At 40.6% G+C, this 16,588-nt stretch overlaps 1 protein-coding gene across 1 annotated transcript in view; it reads right to left on the reverse strand.

Moving 5' to 3' along the window:
- LOC131273836 (uncharacterized) overlaps positions 1 to 16,588 on the reverse strand; it is a 100,832-nt gene that overhangs the window by 20,566 nt on the left and 63,678 nt on the right. Inside the window, exons 3-4 of the mRNA XM_058277994.2 lie at positions 3,099 to 3,160; positions 2,599 to 2,623 (exon numbers count right to left, since the gene is read on the reverse strand). Of these exons, the coding sequence (XP_058133977.2) occupies positions 2,599 to 2,623; positions 3,099 to 3,160 (87 nt within the window). The remainder of the gene's footprint in view (positions 1 to 2,598; positions 2,624 to 3,098; positions 3,161 to 16,588) is intronic.

The following is a 16,588-nucleotide window of genomic DNA, read 5'->3' on the forward strand; positions in this document are numbered from 1 at the left end:
CAAATGAGTCTTTGCAGGCCTTTGTGTGGACATCGCATTCATGCCTCATTCATGGCCCTTAGATTATATAGAACAAGGACAGGGACTGCTGGGTCACAGGTGCACATGCCTCTAATCCATACCAGAACACTGTTTTCCAGGTGAATGTAACAGCGCCCTCCCCACAGTATCATGGGTGAGTTTCTCCATGTGTGCACCCATTCTTGGTGTTCATCTTTATACCCAGGTCATAGGTCATTCTGGCACATTTAAGAGGCATCCAGAACATCCAGGATACAATTATCCCTTCTATACATCAATGCAATTGACATATTGTATAGGTGACACCTTCTGCAAAAGAACCTGTACTGTGGATGATTTGACAGGAGACAAATATCAAAACTTTTTAGTTCTCCTTTTTTTTTTTTTTTTTTTTTGCCTTTTAATGTCTTGGAGAATGAGATATTCAAGTTAAGGTTTTCATTCCATTTGTTTCCCGGCAAAAATATGAAATGAAAACACCTATCTGTACTTTGAATATATTTTTGTCATACAGGGTATAGTCTTATAAGTAACACTACAAACAAACCATGCAAAGAAATCAGTTCTGTGATGTACTTCAAAATCTGGCAAAAGTTTTCTATGAAGATAGACAGGTCACTAATGCAAAAGACTGTTAAAAGGAATCCTTCCATTTAAGTTAAGCATTTATTTTATTTATATAGTCATGCTTCATAACCACTGAAGCACCTTAAAAGTCTTAAGTGAGTTGTTATGAAAAAAAAAAAACTAGAGAAAATCAATATTTGCTATAAAACAGAAAGAAGAAAGTGAGTCATTAGAGACAACAATGATTACAGGAGGGAATGAAAGAAGCAGGGAGGGAGGGAGGGAGGGAGGGAGGGAGGAAGGAAGGAAGGAAGGAAGGAAGGAAGGAAGGAAGGAAGGAAGGAAGGAAGGAAATAAAGAATGGAAAGGTTCAGGAAAAAATGAGAAAAAGATTCCTTGGATTTCCAGCTAAGGATTCCTAAAGTGTCTTACAAATGGTAAGTCTACAAATGCATAAATAGTAATGTGTTCATTATGACACAACCTGCATCCCATAACACCATCTGTTTTGAAGCACAGCTTAACCACCTTTAAAACCATTTCACCTCCTGCAGGTCCATTTATGCTGCCTCTCCATTTGTTGTCCCTTTTATGGAAGTTTACAGTTTATTTAGGGTCTGGAATTTTGAATTCTGGGCACAGTATTTTGTGTATTTATTCAGTAATCTGTTGATATATAGGAAATCCAATTTTGAAATTTAAAATGTTGAAATCCTAACATTTAAGGTTACTCTTTTTGCTATTGTGTTTTCCTTCTCAACTTAAAATTTTTTTTTATATTTATAGAAGTTGTAGATTATGAAAATGTTATATAATAACAAGTTCCTCTTTTATTCCTTGTGTGTGTTCATGAATGAGCTGGTGCGTGATCTGTGATGGCACTAAGCAGCCCACACTGGAGAATTCATTAAGGAGATAGGCATGGGTTGAGCACAGAGGATCTCTAACCAGGTGCACAAGACAGTTCAGTAAGGGTGACCTGGGCTAACAACCAAGGGAAATTTTGAGTTCTTACCTTCTGCTGTACACACAACTCATGGCTTGCAAGACTGGCACATTTCTTGGGCTACTGGCATTAATGTTAGCAAATACACTAGAAGAATCTCCCGATTTTAATCAGATACTGGCCAGGTAATGATGAGTGACCCAAATCTAAGAGATATTGACTTTGTTTCCCTACATAGTGACTTTGAACTCTCAGATATGTGACTGGACAAATGCATGTGAAATTAGCAGTACGGTAATTTGAGAGGTAATCTGGGTTATGTGACACTGGCAAAATCTTATAATGATGAGCAGTGGTTGAAAACTCGGTAGGCTTGGAAACTTTCAAGTCCATGCATAGATGCTAATGTTGTCCAAATTTCCCATGTACAGTGTTTGATATCTCCATGTCTGAGCTTTAGATGCAGGTTCAGTTTCAAAATTGGAGCCTCATGCCTGGGTACAGAACTTGGCTCTAAATCTTAGGCTCTAGTGAGACTGTTGACATAGGTCTCTGTGCCTCTGCATTCCAGCTGAGGTGTCAGTATTTTAAACACATGCGTGACATATGGCTGTGATGAGGATTTAATAAGTTACTGTATGTAAACTGTGCACTGGCCAGAAGGAATCATTTTCTTGGTAGAGTTGACAATGTTGATTTACCCGTGTAAACAGGAACACTGTCTAGTATGAATAAATACAAGCACACAGACATACACACATTCAGATTCACAGTTACATAACACAGACTTACTCATTGGCATGCCTCAACTACAATCAATACTAATCCACACTACCCAAGGGCAACCCAGCTGCATCCAGAAACATGATCAAAGTTGAAGAAACATGATCAAGGTTCTTTCCCTTGAGATCAGTTTTTCTCACACCATCCCCAATTCTCACTCCCATAAGGAACTGGGAATTATCCCAATTATCCCCACCTAAGCCATCATGGAAAGCCCACCTATTCATCTAGATTTCTATTATTTTCTATCCCCAGCCATTCAGTGATTCCAGAATACACACCTTGTTCTCTTGTTCTTGAGGCTACCTGTAATGAAGGAAAAGAAAGCATGTGAGAATCACATTAGGCTGGGTATTGTTTACACAGGTCTTTGCTCTCTTAGTTGCTGTAGAAAACCAGGTGGGGATCCACTCTTAAGTCAAAGAACAAAAAAGCAAAGTAGAGGACACCATTAGAAAAGGTGCAGACCCTCCCAGAATGTATTTCCTTCTATTCCTTTTTGGCAGACAATTACAAAATTATTAATCTAAGGAGAAAAAAAAAGCCACTAAGGCAGGGGGTCTTCTACATAGTGTCTCCCAACTGACACCACCGATGTTGAAGGCCCTCTGGCACCAGCTGTCCGTTGGTAAGAGCGTCTACCCATTCCTGCTTACCCCCAAGTAGACAGTACCTAAATTCTATACTCTACATGATGAAATTTTCAAATCTGAATTTGATTGCAAAAGAAAGAAACCAAGAAACCAACACGTTTATTTTAAATAAAGAAAGTCAACCCTACCTTTGTGTTAGATGGGTTCTCCTCATCTGCCCTGGCATTAGGGAGTTCCTCAGATGGGTCACCTGTGGGAGGTGGGAAGACACAGAGTAACTCTCAGTATATCAGGAATACATCTCATGAATTATTCTGGGAACATTGCTTGACTCCTGATGCTTCTCTTTATGGATGTTGGTTATACCAAACCTGAACTGGGCTGCTACTGGGCCACCGACTGCATAAATATTATTTCTCTTCTCATCTATATACATTATCTTTTTTCTCTGTGTGGGAAAGTGTCAAAGCACTTGCTTATCTATCAATGTCTATGAGTTCATTTTCCTATTTTTCTATCTATTGCTGTGTGTTGAAAGTATGCTGCTCATTGGGTGGTGGAGAAAAAAATTACAGTATTTTCCCCATACTTACCATTAGGGAGGGCAGTGGGTAAGTGAAAGCATCAATAAGTAAGTTTGTCAAATGAAAATTTTGGATAAACCCCAAGGATAAAAGGAAAGGTGCATATTGGTTCATTTACTGACATTTAGAAACTCAAGTTCTTATAACTAGCTTTGGAAAACTAGTTATATGAATGGAAGCAATGGATTCCCTAAACATACTGAGTTATGTATGCATTTCAGGATGCTTAGAAATGGTAAAGCATGTTAAAAACCAACTTTAGTACACTTCATCTTCTGAAATGCCTCACTTCTGATGTCTAGCCATCCATTTTAACTCCAAATTCTGAAATAAATAATTTACTTGGCCCTTGCTGAGTAAAAAAACAGCGGCAAAACAGACATGGAGCTGAGGAGAAGATGGTAGGGTACAGAACATTAAAAAGAAATACTAAATTTTTCTAATGGGAGATTCATTTTAAGGCAACCAGCTTGATAGAAGGATCTAAAATATGAACGAAGTAGTAAGAGACAAGTATAAAGCTCATCCGAAATGTTGTAGGATGAGTTAGAGAGGAGAAACTAGAAACGAATGAGGAGAATATTCTGTTGAAAAATCACTAGCCAAATTGAGGGGTAGTAACTAGATTAAGTAAGTCAGTATGTTCACACCTCTTGAGCAGCAATTGAGATTTCCCATCTCTATGAGCCGTACGAACGAAGCTGGGAGCTTTTCCACCTGCCGCCAACTTCAAATCTCTCTGGGCACAGAGTGACAGTTAGAACCGTGAGGCAGATGTGCATCATGAAGTAACCATGGCGACCAGTCATCACAGAATTTTCAGAGGGAATGCCTTCTCCATATTGCAAGGCCCAACTGCTGCTGTGTGGCCATTTTCCTTTGCCACCAGCAATGACCGGATGTTCCTATTTCTCCACATCCTCTCCAGTACTTGTTTTTTTCCATGTCTTAATAAGAGCCATTCTAGTGGGTATGTTATGATATCTCATTTTGGTTTTGAATTGCATGTCCATCATAGCAATGACAGTGAGCATCTTTTTATGTGCTTTCTTGCCATTTTTTACCCTTTGGAGCCATATCCAAGACTTTTGCCCATGTTTCAAAATGTATTTTTAGTTTCATTTTTTCACTGTTAGAAACATTTATTTTGATTCAGTCTACCGTAAATAACTCAGGAGAGATTCCACTCAGCCTCGGATGCAATATTTTGTTTATTTTTCAGAGATATATACATCACACAAAATGTTCCATTAAAAAATGAAGGAGATTCCCATATGCCCCACTCCCCACAACCCCCATTTTCCCACATCAACAACTTCTTTCATTAGTGGTGTACATTCATTGCATTTGATGAATACATTTTGGAGCATCGCTACACACATGGATTATAGTTTACTTTGTAGTTTTCACTCTCTCCCAGTCCATTCAGTGGGTTATGGCAGGATATATAATGCCCTGCATCTGTGCCTGCAATATCATTCAGGTCAACTCCAAGTCCCCAAAACGCCCCCATAATATGCCTCCTTTTCCCTGTCACTGCCTTCAGCAACTCCAGTGGCCACTGTCTCCACATCAGTGATATAATTTCTTCCATTGCTAGAGCCACAGTAATTCCATAGTAGAATACCGGTAAGTCCACTCTAGGCCATATTTCACTTCCCAATCCTGAGGACTCTGGCATGGCGATGCCCACTTCACTGCAATTGACAGCAGCTTTGTCCGTTTTTTAATTGGGTTGTCTTTCATTCTATATATGTTGACCTTCACGATTCTTTATATTTTCTAGACAGAAAACCCTTATTGGATATATGGTTTCCCCATATATCCTTCCATAGAATTAGATTGCTTTTGCTTTCATTATAAAGGTATTTTAGGCACAAAGGTTTATAATCTTGATTAGGTCTCACTTATCTATTTTTCTTTTGTTGCTTTTGCTTTGGGTGTAAAATCTAAGAAGACATTGCCCTGGAGAGCTCCCTCCCACCCATGCATTCCCAGTCAATGATACCTCACTTCAGAGTTTCCAACAACTGAGGGAGGGCTGAGTTCCCATTCCGGGAAACTCTGCCCCACTCCCCACTGGAGCAGCAACAATACCCCAAGTACAAGGGCAAAGACCAGTGAAGAAGGATGGTCCAGTGATGGGCCCTTGATACTGATGACTATGTTTATGGGCCTAAGTGCTTTAAATTACAAGTAGGCCTAAACTGTAGGGTGCCTAAGAGTTACATCCCAAGAGCCTCCACATTGCTCAAATGTGGCCACTCTCTAAGCCAAACTCCGCATGTAAGTGCATTACCTTCCCCCCAGTGTGGGATATGACTCTGGGATATGACTCTGCTCCCTGGTGCTGAGGTATTACTATCAACACCTGCTGGTGATGTACCTTGAATAAAACGGGTAAGTGGTAAAGACAGATGAGTTTATATGGCTAAGAGACTTCAAAATGAATTGGGAGGTCTTCAGAGGGGTTGCACTTATGCTCATCTCAGCAGGATCTCAGAGACAGCCAAAGTAGGTGCAACTCCAGGGAAGGGTCCTTCTGAGGGATACAGACACACCCAGGTTCTCTGATCATGACAGATGGCTCTGGAGTTCACTGCCTCGTCAGTGGAATTTGTGCTCCTGAGTGTGGAGTTGGATTCAGATGTGACTTCTCTATGCATGCTTCTTCTGTCACTTTTCCCTTACCTGTGATAGGTGCTGGGTTTGGTATATGCTCAGGAGACTTGAATCTCTGGACTGTCTATATGCCAGCTGGGTCCTGGGCCTCAGCAGAGTTGTAACACCTACTCTCCTTTTCATTGGACTTGCCCATGTCAACTAACAGGGAGGTGAGGATAGTCAACCACTGCACCAGGGAACCAAGAGAGTCTACAAATGCAAGCGGGAGAATTCCATCCATCAGCCATGTGGGATCTAAGCCCCCTTTTGATTTCCTCAGGATGCAGGAATAAAATAGAATGGATTTACTGGTATTCTCCTATAGAATTGTCATGACTCTAGCATTGGAAGAATTAAATTATTTCATTGATGTGAAGACAGTGGCCATGGGAGTTGCCAAAGGCAGGGACGGGGGAAAAAGAGGTGTGATACTGGGGCATTTTCAGGACTTGGGAGTTCTCCTCAATGATACTGCAGGGAGAGATGCGGGCATAATATAACCTGCCATAACCCACTGAACGGACTGGGAGTGAGTGCAAACTACAAAATAAACTATAATCCATGCAATGTAGCAATGCTCCAGAATGTGCTCTTCAAATGCAATGAATCTACCGCCCTAATGAAAGAAGTTGTCGATTGGAAGGAGTGTGTGTGTGTGTGTGTGTGTGTGTGGAATGCAGTATATGGGAACCTTTATATTTTTTAATGCAATAATTTGTGTGATCTATGTATCTTTAAAATAAGAATGATAATAATAAAAAATATTTTTAAGAAACAAAACTAAATATTGCCCAACTCATGGTTCTGAAGAACTTCTTAAGTTTTCTTCTACAAGTTTTATGTTCCTAGTTCTTTTAAGTCTTTATACGTTTCAGTTAATTTTTGTATATGATATGAGACAGTTGTCCTCCATCAAACTTTTACATATGGATGTCCAGTTCTGCCAGCATCAGTTATTGAAGAGACAATTATTTCCCCATTGAGGGTACCTGGCATCCTTGGGAAAAATCAGTTGGCCATGAAAGTGAAGGTCAATTTGTGAACTCTCACTTTGATTCCATTGATCTATATATTTATTCTTATGCCAGGACCATGTTTTTATGACCACTGCTGCTTTGTAATAAGTTTCAAGTCAAGAAAGCTGTGTCTTCCAACTCTGTCTTTCATGATGGTTGTGACTTTTCAGGATAGCATATCCTTCCAAATAAATTTGATGATTGTCTTCCATTTCTGCAAAGCTGTTTATTGCAATTTTCATTGGGATTGCATTGAATCTATCATTCATTTTTGGTAGAGTTGATATCTTGGCAATATTTAGCCTTCCAATCCGTGAGCATGCAATGTCTTTCCCTTTATTAGGTCTTTGATTTCTGTTTGCACAGTTTCGTAGTTCCCATACATAAGTTCTTTACAACCTTGGCTATATTTATTCTGAGATATTTGATTTAAATGTAATTGGAAATGGATATTTTTCTTCATTTCCTCCTCAACGCTCATTACAATCATTCACAAATATTACAAATTTGTATAGGGCATCACTTTGCTCAATTTCTTTCTTGCTCTAGTTAGTATATTTGTTGTAGATTTATGAGGCTTTCTATACATGGAATCTTGTGGTTTGCAAATAGTGAAAATGTTACTTCTTCCTTTCCAGTATGGATGACTTTTATTTATTTTTCTTCTCTGCTTGCTCTAGCTAGAATGTCCAGTACAATGCTGAAGAGCAGTGGTGACAGTGGGCATCCTTGTTTTGCTCCAGATCTTAGAAGGAAAGCTTTCGATCTTTCACCATTCAGTATGATGTTTGCAGTGGTTTGTTTCCTATATGCCTGTATTAGTCAGCCAAAGGGGTGCTGAAGCAAAGTACCAAAAATCTTTTGGCTTTTACAAAGAGTAGTTATTTGTGGTAAAAACTTACACTTATAAGGCCATACAGATTCCAACGCATGGCTGCTTTCCAACCAAAGTCAATTGCCATGTGTTGAGACAAGATGGTGGGTGTTCTCTGCCTCCTTCTTTCTTCCTCTTAAGGCTGCCCGCCCAGTTTCTCCCAATCTCAGCTTTATGCTGGCATAGGGCTTGTCTCTCTGGGCAAGCAATCAGGCTTGCCCAGACTCATCTCTCCTCAGGGCTCCAGAACTGACAAAGTTCTCTCTTCCTTGTCTTCTTCTCTCTTCCTGTGTGTTGTCTTGAGTAAGAGTCCTTTTATATCAAGGGGGTGGGTACTCAAACATGAGTCACACCCTCCTGACTTGGTTGAATCAAAGCCCACATTTCACAGGTCAATTTTAAAAATATATTTTTATTTATTTTTAAAAGATACTTAAGATTACATAAAATGTTTCATAAAAAAAATATAAGGGATTCCCGTATGCCCAACTCCCCACCCCTCCCACTTTTCCTCTCACGAACAACTTCTTTCATTAGTGTGGTACATTCATTGCAATTGATGAACACACTTTGGAGCATTGCCGCTAAGCATGGATTATAGTTTACATTGTAGTTTACATTCTCTCCCACACAATTCTGTACGTTTTGGCAGGATATATAACCGTCTGTTTCTGTCATTGCAGTGTCATTCAGGACAATTCCAAATCTGAACAGGTAATTTAGTTAAAGACCTCTGTGGTGAATCTAAGGCAATCAAAGTGGGTTACACTCAGAGGAACAGGCCCATTTACAAAATAATGTCTTTCGGGGGTTTACAAACATTATGACGCTTGGGAGGTCCATTGGTTATTTCAAACTGCCACAGTGTTCATTCTCGTGTAGAGGGCATTTCCTTTTATTCTTACTTTTCTAAGTGATTTTATGAGGAAAAGAAACAGGATTTTGTCACATGCCTTTTCCACGTAAATTGAGATGATCATTTTTGTTCCCTTTGTGTCAATATGGTGTATTATATTAACAGATTTTCTTTTTTTGGAACCACGCTTGCATAAGGGGGATAATTCCACTCCTTTTTATGACTAAATAATATTGCATTGTATGCCTGTGTGTGTGTGTGTATACCATGTTTTGCTTATCTATTCATTAGTTGATTGGTAATTTGAGTTCCTTCCATCTTTTCACAATTCTGGATAATGGCCTTGTGAACACTGGTGTACAAACATCTTTTCATGACCCTGCTTTCATTTCTTTAGGGAATATATCTAGTGGTGGATTGCCAGGTCATATGGTAGTTCTATACTTAGATCTCTCAGGAATCCCCAGTCTCTCTTCCATAGCCACTCCACGATTTGACATTGCCACTGGCCTTGAAAGAGTGTTCCTATTTATCCTCATCCTCTCTACATGTTATTTTCTGTTTTTAATAGCAACCATTTTAGTGGATGTGAAAAGGTATCTCACTGTGGTTTCAATTTGCATTTTCCTAAAGGCAAATGGTGTTGCGCATCTTTTCAAGGTCCTTCTGGCCCTATGCTTATCTTCTGTGGAGAGCTGTCTTTCCAAATCATTGTCTGATTGGAGGTTTTTGATGTGGATTTCATCTCTTTACTTGTAACTGCTCTGTTGAGACTTTCTTTCTTTTCTAGAGTCACTGTAGGTTGCTCATGTGTTTCTAGGAATGTATCTATTCCGTCTAGGTTTCTAAATTGTTGGCATACAATTGTGTGCTCTTAAGATCTGTTACAGCTTGATGTTCTTTTGTGACTCTCAGAAGATCAAGTAATTAAACTAATACATGCCTGTGAGCGTGTGGTTCTTTGACTGGACTGCATGATTTCATAAATAGAACCTCACATGTATGTCATATTGATTTTTGACAAGTCTTCCAAGTCCACTCAATGGTGGAAAGAATAGCCTCAATAATGATGCTGGAGAACTGGATATCCATATGCAAAAGAGAGATGGAAGACCCCTATCTCATACCATATACACAAATTAACTGAAAATCTATAAAGTCTTAGAAGAGGTAGAAACATTAAACTTGTAGAAGAAAACATAAATACGGCCTTCAGCATCTTGTGTTAGGAAGTGTTTCCTTAGAATTGGTGGCACTCAAGGTCTCTCAACAGTGTTCACTGATCTCAGTAACAAAGGGAGGGTCTTGGTTCAGCTTAAGTGGATTGCAGGTCAAAATTTGGTCCTGAACAGGGCTAGAGCCGTCCTCCAAATTAAGGTGTCTTGGGAAGGTATAACTGAGCAATCTTAGGGCTTATGTGGAAAGGGTTTCTAGTCCCTGAGGAGAGGTTCTCAGGACACCCTTCATTTGCCTGAACTTATTTTTACCTTCCAGTTCTTATCTCCACCTCCATATTCATACACAAGTGAAGCCAGTCCACTAAACTCTTCAGGAATGCTGAATTTCCTGTAGTGTCAAAGAGTAAGTTAAGAGTCATCTGAGGGAAGCAGACTTGGCCCAGCAGTTAGAGCATCTGTCTACCACATGGGAAGTCTGTGGTTCAAACCCCAGGCCTCCTTGACCCATGTGGAGCTGGCCTCTGTGCAGTGCTGATGCGTGCAAGGAGTGCCGAGTCATGCAGGGCTATCCCCATGTAGGGGAGTCCCATGTGCAAGGAGTGCGCCCTGTAAGGAGAGCCACCCAGTGTGAAAGAACGTACAGCCTGCCCAGGAATGGTGCCACCCACATGGAGAGTTGACACAACAAGATGATGCAACAAAAAGAAACACAGATTCCTATGCTGCTGACAACAGAAGCGGAGGAAGAAGACACAGCAAATAGACACAGATAACAGAAAAGGGGGGGAGGGGAGAGAAATAAATAAATCTTAAAAAAAAAAAGAGTCATCTGAGTACATGTCAACTTGTTTTCCTTTCCCTCCTCATCCTACCACTCCACACTAACATTTCTTTTTCCTCTCCTTCCTCCATTTTTTTTTTTTTACATTTTGAATTCCTTCTGTGTATTCCCAGGGAAAAAAATAAAAAGCAATATAAATATGCTCCTCCTCCTAAAAAAGTGAAGCCAACTCCACGGATGAGAACACACTTGCATTTCCAGAGCTACATGTGCAGGAAAAACCTGTTGGGGGAGAGCCCAGCCTAGAAACAATTTTAACAGGAGCCCCTCCAAACAGTGTGGTTCAAGGCTTCTGCCTTCCAGCACAATTGCTTGCCTGGGCAATTCAGAGTTACATGAGTTAATTCAAGATGCATGGAGATTTGGAAATGTGTGCAAAGTTAAAATACAGTGGGTGAGGAAGTTGGAGAAATTTTTTTTTTTTTAATAAAGAGGGGGAAAGGGAAGTGCTACAATGAAATGCTTACAAATAAGAAGCAGAGGGAAGGGAGGTGGTACAAGATGGTGTCCGAATACGTGCACCATCATCATCTCTCCTGCAAAGGACCAGCTAAGTGGTGATGGAATCCTGCCAGAGTGGGCTGTTTCAGGAACCTACAAAGCAGGAGGTGTCTGGACATCAATCTAGAGATACTGCAACAAGATTAGGGCTTCCGCAAGGTAAAGCTGTGGGTTTCTAACACTGAACTAGGAAGCCATGGGAAAACAAATCCCTTCCCCCTAGGGCTAAGGGCCTCAGTGCTCCCTGAGAACTACGAGTCACACAGCAGCATTCCCAAGCCCCAAGTTCCCCAAACACGTGAACCCCAAGCCTGTGTTCCCTGAACCCCTGCAACCCACATTTCACAGACTTATGTACCCCAACTCCACATCTTCCTGGGCCTCTGTTACTCAAGCACAGCCCTCCCCGAAATCCAGCATTGCCCTCGTCCTCTTGTCATGGACTAACTCCAAGAGTGGGAGGGTTTAGGTGGGAGGTACAGAGGGATCCAAGGAGTGTGGGTTCAAGTGTCTGGTCCCCCATTTTATTGAGTTTGGAGGAGCATATCAGCTGACTTGGGGAGAGGCTAGGAAGAGAGGAGAGGCAAATCCTTTGAGAGAGCCTGATTTACCTAAATGCCCTGGGGAGATAGGAAACTTGGTCTGAGAGAAGGTGGAGTCAAACAATTAACTAGTCCCCTTGTAGCACACCTGAGCGGGACAGTAAGACATGCTTTGCAGGCTTGCAATAGTATATTTAGGGTCCCTGGCAAGAAGTGGGTGCTCTCAAGAAATTAAGAGACATTACTTCCTGAGGTGTATTGGTTCACCAGGGGCCTATTTGAATGTCCTACTGGAACCCTCACACAGCCTTCAAATTACCCTGGGAGAGAGGGAAGTGAGGAAGGGAAAAAGGGGGAAGGTCAGACTCCTAAGCAGTTTATTCAATTGCAAAGAGCATTCCTTGCCTAAGGCTTTGTCTGGTTTTTTTGTTTGTTTGTTTACTGCTTTTCCTTCCTCTTTATCCCACCATGGCACTTTTTCTTTCTTTTTTTCTTGCTTGCTTTCCCCCCCCTTTTTTACTTTTTTTAATTACCTTTTTTCTTTTCTTTTTTAATATTAGGTATCGCAAGCAACACTTCTTATTTGCTGTGCTTCCTCATCCTCAATTTCCTCTTTTCTGTGTGTACTGATTTTGGCTACCAATGCTATTCCCTTTCCTTCACATCTTTCTAGCCTCCATCATTTATTGTTTCTCTTACATTCCACCTCTCTTTGGTTAGTCGCCAATATTTCTGACTTTTTATCTCTAATACCTCTGTTCTGTTTTCTATCTTTTATATCCATGCTCCGAGATCTCACATGGTTCTTTTGCGAACATTCACTATCAATACTACTATTATATTTTTCTTTTCTTACCCCTTTCACTTTCTCTGGTCCTAATATTTTCCTTCAAGGGAACTTAGCCAACAACAAGGATAAACCCTGGCCCAAATACACAAAACTATCCTATCTCAGATCCCATCTCATTAGGCCACCCAGTACACCCACACTTACCTGGAGACCTACCTTTGGTAAAAGACTGGGAAAAGGAGCCCTTCCAGCCCACCTGGATGGGCCCACATACTGTTATCCTTGTAACTCCACTGCTCTTAAAGTTTTAGGTATTGACCCTTAGATTCATCATATTAGAGTTAAAAGGGCACACTTCAATTAAAAAAAAAATCAAGACTACTGGATAGCTTACCCTGTACCTGACTCTTCCTTGAAAATCCGAATTGCCCAGAGCCACCGAGAATCATCATCACCCAACTAGATGTACTCCTGTTTCCTGTGGTTCCTACTACTCTTTGGACTGCTCAGCTTCCTGTTTTGGACTGGAAGCTACACCTCCCAGAGACTGGAGAGTAGCTGAGAGGATACTAATGTTAATAGTGTACTCAAGTCTTGTGGGATGCTTTGCTATTTTAAGTTGTTTTCTTCACTTGGCTTGGGGCCACTGCCAGTGCCTACCCCCACTGTACTGGGTGCTACAAGGCCATAGTATCCACTGCTATACAGAGGCTAAAGCAGCTCAAGAAAGAATGGTCTCCTGTGCCTGCCTTTAAATATTACACTTACATGCCAGCAAAATGTTACGATATCCAAACTCTTACCCTATGTTCAGAAAATGGGCAAAAGTTCTGGATGGGTATAGTGAAACACTGGGGCTGCAAAACCTGGGGTAAACCAGGGGAAACTGTAGGCTGGACCTATCTCCCACAAATAGACATGTCTGATGGGGGAGGAATGCACAACCAAGCCCAGGAAAAAGTCCTAAAACAGATCTGCGCCAAACTCATCTGACTAGCCAAAGGTCCCAAATATCTATATCAGTGGGCAAACCTCAAATGACTCCGCCAACTTACTCAGCTCATAGCCCCCATTCAGCAGGTGGAGCAGCTAGTCAACACCACTAATACCCTCCTCCTTAACGCTCACCTGGACACCAACATCTGTTGACTTGCCTGCCCCTCGAGAAAAACCTTGTGGGCACCCCATCTCCTCCAGGGTGGACCCCCAAAAAAACCTTAGCTAAAATTATAAATGTAGTTGCCCCTGTTGGCCCCATGGCCCTCAACGTCCAGCTAGTTCTCTCAGAAGGCAATCAAAACAATATGACCTGCTATCTGGGGAAAAACTCTGATTTAACATCAGAATTGGTGGGGAAAATCCCTGCAAACTTATGTACTGCCAGTAAAACCCTAGCAAACAACGTGACCCAGTGTAACCTCCCAGGATTGTTCTTCCTATGTGGGAGCACTGCATATAGATGCTTAGAAGCCAATTGGACAGGGAATTGCATCACGGTGTTCTTAACACAAAAAGTGTCAGTATATACTGAAAATGAGGTAGAACAAGCCCTTAACCTGCACCAAGAGTGGGCCAAACAAACATTGCTTGCCACCACCCTTATAGGAACAGGTATAGTTGCAGAAATAGGAACTGGACTCGGAGGATTAGGTTCTTCCTTCAACTTTTATTACAAACTCTCCTGAGAATTAAATGAGGGCATAGAACATGTTGTTGACTCCATAGTCTACCTCCAGAGCCAAGTCAACTCACTAGCCACAGTAGCCCTGCAAAACAGGAGAGCCTTAGACCTATTAACAAAAGAAATAGGAGTAACATGCATCTTCCTCAGGGAAATATGATCTTGCAGGAAAACATCAAATGAGTGATCCCTGCCCCTGCTTCTGTAAATCAGTCTGTGAAAACATGGCCTAGCAGGAGAATATCTAACAAGTAATTTCTGCCCCTGCATCTGTAAATCAGCCTTTAAAAGTGCAGCCTTGCACCTGCATTCTGCTTCTGAAACCCTGCCTGCAAAACTTTGCCAAGCAGTGCATTAGCCAATTAGCGAAAGTTATGTCGATCCCACCTGAAATCCTATATAAACCTATAGAAAATGAAAAATGGGGCTCAGAATTTGGAGATCGACTCTACTCTGGGCCCACATGTAATAAATCTGTTCCTCCATGTCTGAGTGCTGGATTTGGGTTTCTCTGTTATTTAGTACTCCTGACTTTGCTGCAACAAAACAATGAAACACCTTAAATGTCTAATTTGTGTTATTATGGAAACCATCTAAAAAATTAATTTATGATGTAAAACACAAAGAAAAAATTAGATTAAATTGATCATTATTGATGTTTCATAACCAGAAAATGTAAAATAAAATAAAAGATAGGTAAAGGAAAGGTTGAGGGAAAATATGAAAAAGTTTCCTTATATTTCTAACTAAGGCATCTGAAGGGATTAGAAACACAATCTACAAATGTGTAAATACTAAAATATGCATTATGACACTGTGTCCCATAACTCCATCTGACTGCAAGCATAGTCTAACCTCCAATAGCTTCTTTACACCTTCCAAAACCACCTTACACAGATCCATTTATGCTGCCTCTGCTTTTGTCATCACTTAATGAAATTTTAAATTCAATTGGGGAACTGGATTATTGAATTTTGGGCACAATATTTTATTGTATTTAACCAGTAAACTGTTACTATAAAGGTCATCAAATATTGAAAATTAAAATATTGAAATCCTAACATTTAAAAGTAACTGCTCTTTTTCATATACTAGTTTCCTTCTTGGCTTCCTTTTTTGTTATGTGTGTATATTCATCAAATGATCTGGCACTCTATCTACACTGGCAATAAGCACTCATTCAGGAGAGTAGACATAGGTTGAGCATAGAGGGTCTCTAATCCAGGTGGACAAGACTCTTCGAAAAGACTGACACAGGCAAAAAAAAGAATTTTGGGGGACAAAATAACCCAGGGGGATTTTTATTTCTTACCTGCTGCTGTATATGAGGCACATGGCTTGTCAGATTGGAGCGTTTCATGGGCTCATGAAAATAATGTTATGAAATATACTAAAGTATCTCTCCAATTATAATTAGATTCCAGTCAGGTAATAAAGAGTGACCCAACTCTAACAGATGTTGACTTTCGTGTCTTAAGTGTTGACCTTGAACTCTTAGATCTGTGGCCAAAAGCATGGGAAATTTACAGTGAAATGCTTTGAGAAGGGCCCTGGGTTATGTTATACTGGCAGTATCTTGTAACAATGGGCAGTGGTTGGGTACTCTACAGGCTTGCAAAATTTAAAAAACATGAACAGATGCTAATTTTGTCTAGTATTCCCATGTATGTTGTGTAATATTCCCATGTCTGAGTTTTAAGTGCATGTTTACAGTTTTAACATTCAGGCCACATGCCTGGGTACATATCTTAGCTCTAAGCCATAGACGCTAGTAACATTGTTGACAGTTGTCTCTGTGCCTCTCTTTTCCATCTGATGTGTGTGTATAGTAAACACAGACACCACATATGGCTTGATCAGAGTTCAGTGGGTTACTATAGTAAATTTTGCTGTGGTCAGAAGGAAGTATTTTGTTGTCAGAGTTGACAGTGATAATTTTCCTGTGTAAACATAACACGGTCTAGTATGAAGAAATACAAGCACACTCACATATATATATACTCAGATATACAATAATATGATGTAGACTTGTTCATTGACATCCCTTAACTCCAATTCAAACAAATCCGTACCACTGAAGTGGAATGGAGTTGCTTCCAGGGACTTCAGAAACGTTCAAATTCTTACACTTGAGACCGGTTTCTCTCACCA

The sequence above is a fragment of the Dasypus novemcinctus genome, chromosome 17 (assembly GCF_030445035.2).
Source record: "Dasypus novemcinctus isolate mDasNov1 chromosome 17, mDasNov1.1.hap2, whole genome shotgun sequence".
Taxonomy (NCBI): Eukaryota; Metazoa; Chordata; class Mammalia; order Cingulata; family Dasypodidae; genus Dasypus; species Dasypus novemcinctus.